At 40.9% G+C, this 13,583-nt stretch overlaps 2 protein-coding genes across 2 annotated transcripts; both read right to left on the bottom strand.

The window, feature by feature from the left end:
* Window positions 1-8,853: 8,853 nt before the first annotated feature.
* On the bottom strand, window positions 8,854-9,603 carry LOC143260623 (uncharacterized). The gene has a single exon (XM_076526648.1). It carries the CDS (start codon window positions 9,601-9,603, stop codon window positions 8,854-8,856), a length of 750 nt encoding a protein of 249 aa, XP_076382763.1.
* Window positions 9,604-9,647: 44 nt separating this feature from the next.
* LOC143260622 (uncharacterized) lies at window positions 9,648-10,463 on the bottom strand. Its single transcript, XM_076526647.1, has one exon. It carries the CDS (start codon window positions 10,461-10,463, stop codon window positions 9,648-9,650), a length of 816 nt encoding a protein of 271 aa, XP_076382762.1.
* Window positions 10,464-13,583: the final 3,120 nt, after the last annotated feature.

The raw sequence follows: 13,583 nt of genomic DNA, 5'->3' as shown, positions 1-13,583 counted from the left end.
TTAGCTTCAAATCCATGCGAAACAAACGATTTAACTTCAAATACTAGCGATATAAATGATATAGCTTCAACTGGAGGCGAAAAAAGGGAGTTAGCTTCTAAACCATGCGAAACAAATGATTTAGCTTCAAATACTTGCGATATAAACGATATAGCTTCAAATGCATGCGAAACAAACGAGTCAGCTTCACATTCTTTCGAAACACATGACTTAGGTTAAAATCAATGCGAAGTAGAAGGTTTAGCTTCAAATCCATGCGAAACAAACGAGTTAGCTTCACATTCATTCGAAACACATGATTTAGCTTCAAATCAATGCGAAGTAGAAGGTTTAGCTTCAAATCCAAGCGAAATAAATAATTTAGCTTCAAATACTTGCGATATAAATGATTTAGATTCAACTGCATGCGAAACAAACGAGTTAGCTTCACATTCATTCGAAACACATGATTTAGCTTCAAATCAATGCGAAGTAGAAGGTTTAGCTTCAAATCCAAGCGAAACAAACAATTTAGCTTAAAATACTTGCGATATAAATGATTTAGATTCAACTGCATGCGAAGCAAACGAGTTAGCTTCACATTCATTCGAAACACCCGATTTAGCTTCAAATCAATGCGAAGTAGAAGGTTTAGCCTCAAATCCAAGCGAAACAAATAATTTAACTTCACATACTTGCGATATAAATGATTTAGATTCAACTGCATGCGAAACAAACGAGTTAGCTTCAAATCCATGCGAAACACATGATTTAACTTCAAATCCACGCGGAGTAGAAGGTTTAGCTTCAAATCCATGCGAAACAAATGATTTAGCTTCAAATCCATGCGAAACAAATGATTTAGCTTCAAATACTTCCGATATAAATGATTTAGATTCAACTGCATGCGAAACATTCGAGTTACATTCACATTCATTCGAAACACATGATTTAGCTTCAAATCAATGCGAAGGAGAAGGTTTAGCTTCAAATCCAAGAGAAACAAATGATTTTGCTTCAAATACTTGCGATATAAATGATTTAGATTCAACTGCATTGCGAAACAAACAAGTTAGATTCAAATCCATGCAAAACACGAGATTTAGATTCAAATCAATGCCGAGAAGAAGTTTTAGCTTCAAATCCATGCGAAACAAATGATTTAGCTTAAAATACTTGCGATATATTCGATATAGCTTCAAATGCATGCGAAACAAATGAGTTAGCTTCAAATCCCCCTCAAAAGACATGATTTATCTTCCAGGCATTGTGAAGTAGAAGGTTTAGCTTCAAATCCATGCGAAACGAATGATTTAGCTTCAAATACTTGCGATATAAATGATTTAGCTTCAACTGAAAGCGAGACAAACAAGTTAGCTTCACATTCATGCGAAACACATGATTTAGATTCCATGCATTGCGAAGTAGATGGTTTAGCTTCAAATCCATGCGAAACGAATGATTTAGCTTCAAATACTTGCGATATAAATGATTTAGCTCCAACTGAAAGCGAGACAAACGAGTTAGCTTCATATTCATGCGAAACACATGATTTAGATTCAAATTAATGCGAGAGAAAAGCTTTGGCTTCAAATCCATGCGAAACAAAAGATTTAGCTTCAAATACTTGCGACATAAACGACTTAGCTTGAACTGGAACGGATACAAACGAGTTAGCTTCACATTCAATCGAAACACATTACTTAGGTTCAATCAATGCGAAGTAGAAGGTTTAGCTACAAATCCATGCGCAACAAATGATTTAGCTTCAAATACTTCCGATATAAATGATTTAGATTCATCTGCATGCGAAACATTCGAGTTAGATTCACATTCATTCGAAACACATGATTTAGCTTCAAATCAATGCGAAGAAGAAGGTTTAGCTTCAAATCCAAGAGAAACAAATGATTTAGCTTCAAATAATTGCGATATATTCGATATAGCTTCAAATGCATACGAAACAAACGAGTTAGCTTCAAATCCACGCGAGACACATGATTTATCTTCCATGCATTGCGAAGTAGAAAGTTTAGCTTCAAATCCATGCGAAACGAATGATTTAGCTTCAAATACTTGCGATATAAATGATTTAGCTTCAACTGAAAGCGAGACAAACAAGTTAGCTTCACATTCATGCGAAACACATGATTTAGATTCCATGCATTGCGAAGTAGAAGGTTTAGCTTAAAATCCATGCGAAACACATGATTTAGCCATAAATCAATGCGAAGTAGAAGGTTTAGCTTCAAATCTATGTGAAACAAATGATTTAGCTTGAAATACTTGCGATATAAATGATTTAGCTTCAACTGCATGCGAAACAAACGAGTTAGCGTTAAATCCTTGCGAAACAAATGACTTAGCTTGAAATCAATGCGGAGTAGAAGGTTTAGCTTCAATTCCTTCCAAACACATGATTTAGCTTCAAATCAATGCGGAATAGAAGGTTTAGCTTCAAATGCATGCGAAACACATGATTTAGCCTTAAATCAATGCGACGTACAAGCTTTAGCTTCAAATACATGTGAAACAAATGATTTAGCTTCAAATACTTGTGATATATACGATTTAGCTGCAACTGGAAGCGAAACAAGCGATTAGATTCAAATCCATGCGAAACGCATGATTTAGCTTCAAATCAATGCGAAGTAGAAGGTTTAGCCTCAAATCCATGCGAAACAAACGAGTTACCATCACATTCATGCAAAACACGTGATTTAGATTCAAATCAATGTGAAGTAGACGGCTTAGCTTCAAATCCATGCCAAACAAACGATTTAGCTTCAAATGCATGCGAACACATGATTGAGCCATAAATCAATGCGAAGTAGAAGGTTTAGCTTAAAAACCATGCGAAACAATTGATTTCGCTTCAAATACTTGCCATATAAACGATTTAGCTTCAACTGCTCGCGAATCAAACGAGTTAGCTTCAAATCCATGCGCAACACAAGAATAAGCTTCAAATGCATGAGAAACGCATGATTTAGCTTCAAATCAATGCGAAGTAGAAGGTTTAGCTTCAAATCCATGCGAAACAAACGAGTTACCATCACATTCATGCAAAACACGTGATTTAGAATCAAATCAATGTGAAGTAGACGGCTTAGCTTCAAATCCATGCCAAACAAACGATTTAGCTTCAAATCAATGCGAAGTAGAAGGTTTAGCTTCAAATCCATGCGAAACAAATGATTCAGCTTGAAATATTTGCGATTTAAGTGATATAGCTTTAAATGAAGGCTAAACAAACGAGTTAATATCAAATCTATGCGAAACACATGATTCAGCTTCAAATTCTGCGAAACACATGGTTTGGCTTATTATTCATGCAAAGCAAATGGTTTAGCTTCAAATACATGTGATATACATGAGTTTGCTTCAACTACATGTGCAACAATCGAGTTAGCTTCAAGTCCAAGCGAAACACATGATGCTGCTTCAAATCAATCCGATGTAGAAGGTTTAGCTTGAAATTCATGCGAAACAAATGGTTTTGCTTCAAATAATTGTGTTATACATGATTTAGCTTCAACTACATGCGATGCGAACGAGTTATCTTCAAATCCATGCGAAAAACATGATTTAGATACGAATGAATGCGAAGGAGAAGGCTTAGCTTCAAATCCAAGCGAAACAAATGATTTAGCCTCAAATAATTGTGATAAACATGATTTAGCTTCAACTGCATGCGAAACAATCGAGTTAGCTTCAAATCCATGGGAAACACATGATTTAGCTTCAAATCAATGCGAAGTAGAAGGCTTATCTTCCAATCCATGCGAAACAAATTATTTAGCATCAATTACTTGCGACATAAATGATATAGCTTCAAATGTAGGCGAAACAGACGAGTTAGCTTCAAATCCATGCGAATCATATGATTTAGAATCAGATACTTGCGATATAAGTGATATAGCTTCAAATGCAGGCGAAGCAAACGAGTGAGCTTCAAATCCAAGCGTAACACATGATTTAGTTTCAAATCAAAGCGAAACACATCATTTAGCATCAAATCAATGCGAAGTAGAAGGCTTAGCTTTAAATCCATGCGAAACACATGATTTAGCTTCAAATCAATGCGAAGTAGAAGGTTTAGTTTCAAATCCAAGCGAAACAAATGATTTAGCTTCAAATACTTGCGATATAAATGATTTAGATTCAACTGCATACGAAACAAACGAGTTAGCTTCAAATCCACGCGAAACACATGATTTATCTTCAAAGCAATGTGAAGTAGAAGGTTGAGCTTCAAATTCATGCGAAACAATTGACTTAGCTTCAAATCAATGCGGAGTAGAAGGTGTAGCTTCAAATCCACGCGAAACAAATGATTTAGCTTCAAGTACTTACGATACAAATGATTTAGCTTCAACTGGAAACGAAACAAGCGAGGTAGCTTCAAATCCATGCGAAACACATGACTTAGCTTCAAATCAATGCGGAGTAGAAGGTTTAGCTTCAACTCCATGCGAAACGCATGATTTAGCTTCAAATCAAAGCGAAGTAGAAAGTTTACCTTCAAATCCACACGAAACAAATGATTTAGCTTCAAATACTTGCGATGTAAATGATTTAGATTCAACTGCATGCGAAACAAACGAGTTAGCTTCAAATCCACTCGACTCACATGATTTAGCTTCAAATCAATGCGATGTAGAAGGTTTAGATTCAAATCGATGCGAAACAAATGATTTAGCTTCAAATACTTGCGACGTAAATGATATAGCTTCAAATGCCTGCGAAACAAACCAGTTAGCTTCAAATCCACGCGAAACAAATGATTGAGCTTCAAATACTTGCGACGTAAATGATATAGCTTCAAATGCATGCGAAACAAACGAGTTAGCTTCAAATCCATGCGAAACAAATAAGTTAGCTCCAAATACTTACGATATAAATGATTTAGCTTCAACTGGAAGCGAAACAAGCGAGGTAGCTTCAAATCCATGCGAAACACATGACTTAGCTCCAAATCATTGCGGAGTAGAAAGTTTAGCTTCAAATGCATGCGAAACACGTTATATAGCATCAAATACATGCGACATAAATGATTTCGCTTCAAATAGTTGCGACATAAATGATTTAGCTTCAACTGGAAGCGAAACAAGCGAGATAGCTTCAAATCCATGCGAAACAAATAATTTAGCTTCATATACTTGCGATATAAATGATTTTGCTTCAACAGAATGCGAAACAAACGAGTTAGCTTCAAATCCATGCGAAGCACATGAAATAGCTTCAATACAATGCGGAATAGAAGGTCTAGCTCCAGATGCGTGCGAAACAAATGATTTAGCTTCATATACTTGCGACATAAATGATGTAGCTTCAAATGAATGCTAAGTAGAAGGTTTAGCTTTAAATCCATGCGAAACAAATGACGCAGCTTCTAATACTTGCGATATAAGTGATTTAGCTTCAATAGCATGCGAAACAAAAGAGTTAGCTTCAAATCCATGCGATACACGTGACTTAGCCTCAAATCAATGCGAGGTAGAAGGTTTAGCTTCAACTCCACGCGAAACAAGTGATTTAGCTTCAAATCACTGCGAAGTAGAAGGTTTAGCTTCAAATCCATGCGAAACAAACGCTTTAGCTTCAAATACATGCGATGTAAATGATTTAGCTTCAACTGCATGCGAAACACATGATTTAGCTTCAAATCAATGCGAAGTAGAAGGTTTAGCTTCAAATCCATAAGAAACAAATGATTCAGCTTCACATACTTGCGATATCAATGGTTTAGCTTGAACTGCATGCGAAACAAACGAGTTAGCTTCAAATCCATGCGAAACAAATGATTTAGCTTCAAATACTTGCGACATAAATGATATAGGATTCAAATCCATGCGAAACAAATGATTTAGCTTCAAATACATGTGATTTAAATGACATTGTGACGCGATGTGTTCGGGGTACAACGGAAGGACACAGGGTGGAATTGCACTAGATTTTATTCGGAGATGTATATAAAATGACGCGCGGTGCGGATGGATACGAGATGGAGCGCGGCGGAATAGTTAAACGTGTAGAGGCTCGGCGCAATGCTTAGACGAGAAGGATTTCAGTTTCTTGCCGCTGTTATTTATATTATGTCCCCCAAAAAGGCCACGCCTTTTTGGGAGACTCGCTGTCTTCTTTTCCCCCGCTTAGTTTGGCGGGGGAGGCAGCCATCGTCGAACCCTCGCTGTAGGGGCGCGCTGGCCGTTCGGCCGGGTAGCGGTACGCGGCCGGCGACTTTCTCCGCGACTAGGCCTGCAGTGCATGTGGCAGTGATAAAAAATAAAGAGACAAAAGAATTTCCGGGTCTTGCAAACGTCAAGGACGTTTTCTCTCTGTCGAACCCTTGACATCTGCAAGCGGACAGTTTTATAGTTATTACGGTCGCCGACCGTGTGCCGCTACATCACCCCCTTGCCAGTGTAAACGCTATATTATGACTATATAAAAAAAAGAATACAAATTTTGTGTCCGCTCGCGGTGTTCCTTATTATATTGTGTACAGTGGGTTTTTCGTCTTATATGATAAAGTATATACATGTGGTATCTTTAATTTAACGCGCGATGTATCGGTCTGTAAATTTAACTGTGCGGCCGGATCGTGTAGTAATCGGTGCTGAACTGTTTTTTAAGATGCTATGCGGCGCGTTAGCAATTTCGCGGTGGCTTGCTTCTTTGCTTTTCATTCTATTGTCGTGCTCATCGCTTACTATATGCGCCGGTTTTAAGCGATCTATTGAGACTGTTTTCTCCTGGCTGCCTACTCGTATGGTAAAATTTTTATCTCCGCGTTTCAAAACTTTGTACGGTCCGTCGTATGGAGATTGCAATGGTAATTTTACTGCATCGTGTCGGAGGAAGACGTACTCGGTTGTGCCTAGATCTTTGTGGACGAATATACTTTTGTGACCGTGGTTTGTTGCTGGACGCGGTTTTAATTTTTGAATTTTGTGTCGTAGTTGGTTTACGAATTCTGAGATGTCGGTCTCTGGGTTTGACATGAAAAATTCTCCTGGAAATCGGAGGTTGCTGCCGTAGACCATCTCTGCTGGGGTTGTTTGTATGTCTTCCTTCACTGCGGTCCTTATCCCTAATAATATAAGGGGTAAGGCTTCTGTCCAGTCGTCGGTATCGTAGCACCTTATGGCGGCTTTTAATTGCCGGTGGAGTCTTTCGACCATGCCGTTAGCTGCTGGGTTGTACGCCGTCGTTCTGATGTGCTTGGCGCCGGTCCTTCGAGTTAACTCTTTGAAGAGCTGGGACTCGAATTGTCTGCCTTGGTCAGTGGTGATTTTTGCGGGTATCCCAAAACGCGCTTTCCATCCGGTTACCAAGGTTCTCGCTACTGTCTCTGCGGTGATGTCTTCCATTGGGATCGCCTCTGGCCAACGGGTGAAGCGATCGACGCAGGTAAGACAGTAGCGAAATCCTTGTGAAATCGGTAGTGGCCCTACTATATCGATATGGACATGTTCGAATCTGGAGTTCGGTGGTTCGAACCTGCCTGTTGGTGATATTATATGGCGCGTGATTTTGTTTCGTTGGCATTGGGTGCACTCTTTGGTCCATTGGGTGCAGTCTCTGTTCATTGCTGGCCACACGAAACGGTCCGCGATTAGTTTTTTTGATGGTCTTGTTCCGGGGTGTGATAGACCGTGCAAAGTTTTGAAAATTTGTCGGCGATAATTTTTGGGCACGTATGGTCGGACGGTAGGTGTGGCGATATCGCAATATACCTCTACATCTCCTCCGGTAGCCGTTGGAAAGCGTAGTTTTTTTAAATTAAGCGCCGTCTCAGCCAGTAAGAGACGTTGGAGCTCTTCATCTGACTCTTGAGCTTCGGCTATTTGTCTAATGTCTACGCATGCTAGTCTGTGTAATTCCTCTACCCGGGATAGAGCGTCCGCGACTATATTGTCTGTCCCGCTGATGTGTCGTATGTCCGTCGTAAATTGCCCTATGAAATCTAGGTGCCTGAATTGTCTAGGTGTACATTTCTCTGGCCGCTGTTTAAAAGCGTAAACCAGAGGTTTGTGGTCTGTGAATACTATAATTGCCTGTCCTTCGATTTGGTAACGGAATCGTCGCACGGCGGTGTATATTGCTAACAGTTCTCTGTCGTACGCGCTGTATTTTCGTTGTGCCGAGGAGAGGGTTTTGGTGTAAAATGCTATAGGCTGCCAGGTGTTGCTGACCCGTTGTTGTAAAACCGCACCCATTGCGTAGTCGGATGCATCTACACTAAGTGACAACTGCGCGCCAGGTACTGGATGCGCCAAGAGGGTAGCTTGCGCTAGTGCCTCCTTTACCTGTGCAAAGGCAATATCGGCGTCTTGTGTCCAGTTTACCTGCGGGTTTCCACGTGTTGGTGCACCTTTCAACAGGTCGGTCAACGGGGCTTGCAATCTTGCTGCACCTTGAATGAATCGGCGGTAGAAGTTGACCATTCCTAAGAATCGTCTCAACTCGCGTACGTTTGTGGGCTTGGGGAAACTACGGATTGCCTCTACTTTGTCTGGGTTCGGTGTCGTCCCTTTGCAATTTACCGTGTATCCCAAAAAATCTATCGTATCTTTGCCGAATGTGCATTTAGCCGGATTAATTACAACTCCGTATTCTTTTAGGCGTGTAAAAATTTGTTTAATATGTTCTAAGTGTTCGGTTTCGTCCCTGGATGCTATTAATATGTCGTCTAGGTATGCATAGCAGAAATCTAAATCGCGTAAAACTTCGTTGATAAATCTCTGAAATGTCTGGGCAGAGTTCCGTAGTCCGAACGGCATCCTAACGTATTCAAAAAGACCGAATGGAGTTGTAATTGCAGTTTTCTCTATGTCTGCGGGTTCAATTGGAATTTGGTGGTATGCTTTAACTAGGTCTAATTTTGAAAAAATTGTTTTTCCGTGCAAGGCTTGGGAAAAATCTTCGATATGAGGCAACGGGTAACGGTCCGGGATTGTGCGCGTATTTAGTGCGCGATAGTCGCCGCAGGGTCGCCATCCATTGTCCTTTTTCTGGACTAAGTGAAGGGGTGAGGCCCATGGACTTTTGGATGGCCGAATCTGATAAAAGGTGTTGGAATTCCTGTCTGGCGCTTTTTAACCTATCGGGGGCGAGTCTCCTCGGTTTCGCGAAAATCGGTGGTCCGTCCGTAGTCTGTATGTGGTGTGTAATGCTATGTTTTGCTGTTTTGTTTGTCTGTGGCGGGCGAGTTATTTCCACGAAGGCGGTTAGGAGTTTGATGTAGGGTGAATCGCCGACAACCGTTTTAATTGATTCTATATCGGCGGTCCCTAATGTTCCGCGTGCTGTAACGTTTGTATTATTGTCTATGAGTCGCTTATTCTTAATATCTACAAGCAAGCCGAAGTTCTTTAAGAAGTCAGCACCGATTATGGGTTTCGAAATGTCCGCGATTACGAATTTCCATGTTAGGACGCGACGCAATCCGAAGTTTAGGTGCAGGACGATGTCACCATACGTCGAGATGGTTGACTCGTTTGCTGCGTACAGGGTGTAGTTACTTTTCGTCGGTCGTCCTTTTATTAGGGATCGCGGGTATACACAAATATCGGCGCCGGTATCGATGAGGTTCTGTACCTTCGTGTCCTTATCCATCATGAAGAGGCGGCTTGTTTTAGGATCGGTGCTCCTCGCCTCGTCTAGGGCCGATCGGTCTCGTTTCCCTGCTGGCTGACGTGTGTGCAGGGTGTTGTGCATCGTGTGGCGCGGTCTCCGAATTTTCGGTGATACCAGCAGACGCCTGGCTGGGATGGGCTTCGCGTTCTGCTCCGTCTTCGCCATCCATTTCGTGCTGGTCTGCGGTCCCGGCTTCGTCGGCTTTCCGTGGCATCGGCGGTGCGTTTCGTCAGCTCTGCTACTTGTTGCGTTAGGCGGGTCATTTGCTCACGCAGGATGTCGAATTTGGTATCGGATGATGCCACAGCCGAGCATTGTCCCGATGGGTTGAGCTCTTTTACTTTATCTGCCAGTTCCGCCATCTTGTCCAGCGGCGAGTCCATTTGCGTTGCGAGGATAGGACGCATCGATGCTGGCAGTCTATTTAAAAATAGCGTCCGCAGGAACTTGTCAGTCACGGTACTGCCGGCCAAATTCCTGATGTGACGTAGGAATTGGGATGGTGTCCGGTCTCCGATCTCTTCTCGCTCTATGAGTTGGTGGATCCTCTGCTCCTCTGATGTCGACAGCCGCCGAATTAGCTCGTCTTTTATTTTCTTGTATTTGTCGGTTTCCGGAGGGTTTCCTATTATGTCTTGCACCTCCTCCATGCATCTGTAGTCCAGATTCGACGTGATATAATAGAATTTGGTCGTGTCGGCTGTTATGCCGTTTAAGGCGAATTGTCCTTCGACTTGGGCGAACCACAACGTCGGGTTGTTGTGCCAAAAGGGCGGTATACGTATACCCACTTTGTTAATTTCGGGGGTTCCCGTCACGTTGTCGTTGTTTCCAAACATGGTTTTTTTGAGTTTCGTTAACTTAGAACGGATGATTCACTGTCCCTGACTTGTCCCTCGTTGCGATCACGTCGGGGTCACCAATTGTAACGCGATGTGTTCGGGGTACAACGGAAGGACACAGGGTGGAATTGCACTAGATTTTATTCGGAGATGTATATAAAATGACGCGCGGTGCGGATGGATACGAGATGGAGCGCGGCGGAATAGTTAAACGTGTAGAGGCTCGGCGCAATGCTTAGACGAGAAGGATTTCAGTTTCCTGCCGCTGTTATTTATATTATGTCCCCCAAAAAGGCCACGCCTTTTTGGGAGACTCGCTGTCTTCTTTTCCCCCGCTTAGTTTGGCGGGGGAGGCAGCCATCGTCGAACCCTCGCTGTAGGGGCGCGCTGGCCGTTCGGCCGGGTAGCGGTACGCGGCCGGCGACTTTCTCCGCGACTAGGCATGCAATGCATGTGGCAGTGATAAAAAATAAAGAGACAAAAGAATTTCCGGGTCTTGTAAACGTCAAGGACGTTTTCTCTCTGTCGAACCCTTGACATCTGCAAGCGGACAGTTTTATGGTTATTACGGTCGCGACCGAGTGCCGCTACAACATAGATTCAAATGCATGCAAAACCATCGAGTTAGCTTCACATTCATGCGAAACACATGATTTAGCTTCAAATCAATGCGACGTAGAAGGTTCAGCTTCAAATCCAATCTAAGCAAATGATTTAGCTTCACATACTTGCTCTATAAACGATTTAGCTTCAACTGAGTGCGATACAAACGAGTTAACTTGAAATCCATGCAAAACACATGACTTAGCTTCTAATCAATACGGAGTAGAAGTTTTAGCTTCAAATGCATGCGAAACACATGATTTAGCTTCAAATCAATGCGGAATAGAAGGATTAGCTTCAAATGTATGCGAAACTCATGATTTAGCCTTAAATCAATGCGAAGTAGAAGGTTTAGCTTCAAATCCATAAGAAACAAATGATTTACCTTCAAATACCTGCGATATAAATGATTTAGATTCAACTGCATGCGAAACAAACGAGTTAGCTTCACGTTCATTCGATACACATGATTTAGATTCAAATCAATGCCGAGTAGAAGTTTTAGCTTCAAATACAAGCGAAACAAATGATTTTGCTTCAAATAATTGCGATATAATCGATATAGCTTCAAATTCATGCGAAACGAACGAGTTAGCTTCACAGTCATTCGAAACACTTGATTTACCTTCAAATCAATGCGAAGTAGAAGGTTTAGCTTCAAATCCATGCGAAACAAATGATTTACCTTCAAATACTTGCGATGTAAATGATATAGCTTGTAATACATGCGAAACAAACGAGTTGCCTTCACATTCATGCAAAAAACATGATTTAGCTTTAAATCAATGTGAAGTAGACGGCTTCGCTACAAATCCATGCGAAACAAACGATTTAGCTTCAAATACTTGCGATATAAATGATTTAGCTACAACTGCATACGAAACACGTGATTTGGCTCGAGTCAATGCGAAGTGGCATGTTTAGCTCCAAATCCATGCGAAACAAATGATTTAGCTTCACATACATGCGGTATAAATGATTTAGCTTCAACTGAAACCGAAACAAACGAGTTATCTTCAAATCCATGCGAAACACGTGACTTAGCTTGAAATCAATGCGGAGTAGAAGGTTTAGCTTCAAATGCATGCGAAACACATGATTTAGCTTCAAATCAATGCGGAATAGAAGGTTTAGCTTCAAATGCATGCGAAACACATGATTTAGCCTTAAATCAATGCTTGAAATAAATGCGGAGTAGAAGGTTTACATTCAAATCCATGCCAAACAAACGATTTAGCTTGAAATACTTGCGATATAAATGATTTATCTTCAACTGCATGCGAAACAAACGAGTTAACTTCAAATCCATGCGAAACACATGACTTAGCTTGAAATCAATGCGGAGTAGAAGGTTTAGCTTCGAATGCATGCGAAACAAACGAATTAACTTCAAATCCATGCGAAACACATGACTTAGCTTGAAATCAATGCGGAGTAGAAGGTTTAGCTTCGAATGCATGCGAAACACATGATTTAGCTTCAAATCAATGCGGAATAGAAGGTTTAGCTTCAAATGCATGCGAAACAAATGATTTAGCCTTAAATTAATGCGAAGTAGAAGCTTTAGCTTCAAATCCATAAAAAACAAATGATTTAGCTTCACATACTTGCGGTATAAATGATTTAGCTTCAACTGAAAGCGAAACCAACGAGTTATCTTCAAATCCATGCGAAACACATGACTTAGCTTGAAATCAATGCGGAGTAGAAGGTTTTGCTTCAAATGCATGCGAAACACATGATTTAGCTTCAAATCAATGCGGAATGGAAGGTTTGGCTTCAAATGCATGCGAAACACATGATTTAGTTTCAAGTCAATGAGAAGTAGAAGGTTTAGCTTCAAATCCATAAGAAACAAGTGATTTAGGATCAAATGCTTGCGACATAAACGATTTAGCTTCAACTGGATGCGCAACAAACGAGTTAGCTTCAAACCCATGCGAAACACATGATTTAGCTTCAAATAAATGCGAAGAAGAAGGTTTAGCTTCAAATCCATGCGAAGCAAACGAGTTAGCTTCAAATCCACGCGAAACACATGATTTAGCGTCGAACCAATGCGGAGTAGAAGGTTGAGCGTCAACTCCATTCGAAACAATTGATTTAGCTTCAAATACTTACGATATAAATGATTTAGCTTCAACTGCATGCGAAACAAACGAGTTAGCTTCAAATCCATGCGAAACACATGTCTTAGCTTCTAATCAATGCGGAATAGAAGGTTTAGCTTCAAATGCATGCGAAACACATGATTTAGCTTCAAATCAATGCGGAATAGAAGGTTTAGCTTCAAATGCATGCGAAACATATGATTTAGCCTTAAATCAATGCGAAGTAGAAGCTTTAGCTTCAAATCCAGAGCAAACAATTGATTTAGCATCAAATGCTTCCGACATAAATGATTTAGCTTCAACTCCATGCGAAACAAAAGAGTCAGATTCAATTCCACGTGAAACATATGATTAAGCGTCCAATGCATACGAAACACATTACTTGGTTTCGAGTCAATGCGAT

This window comes from Megalopta genalis, chromosome 15, assembly GCF_051020955.1.
Source record: "Megalopta genalis isolate 19385.01 chromosome 15, iyMegGena1_principal, whole genome shotgun sequence".
Lineage (NCBI taxonomy): Eukaryota > Metazoa > Arthropoda > Insecta > Hymenoptera > Halictidae > Megalopta > Megalopta genalis.
This window is presented reverse-complemented; position numbering and strand designations above follow the sequence as displayed.

Excerpts from the sequence above, each read along its gene's own strand:
- LOC143260623 (XM_076526648.1), bottom strand. The coding sequence starts at position 9,603 with ATGGATAAGGACACGAAGGTACAGAACCTCATCGATACCGGCGCCGAT.
- LOC143260622 (XM_076526647.1), bottom strand. The coding sequence starts at position 10,463 with ATGTTTGGAAACAACGACAACGTGACGGGAACCCCCGAAATTAACAAA.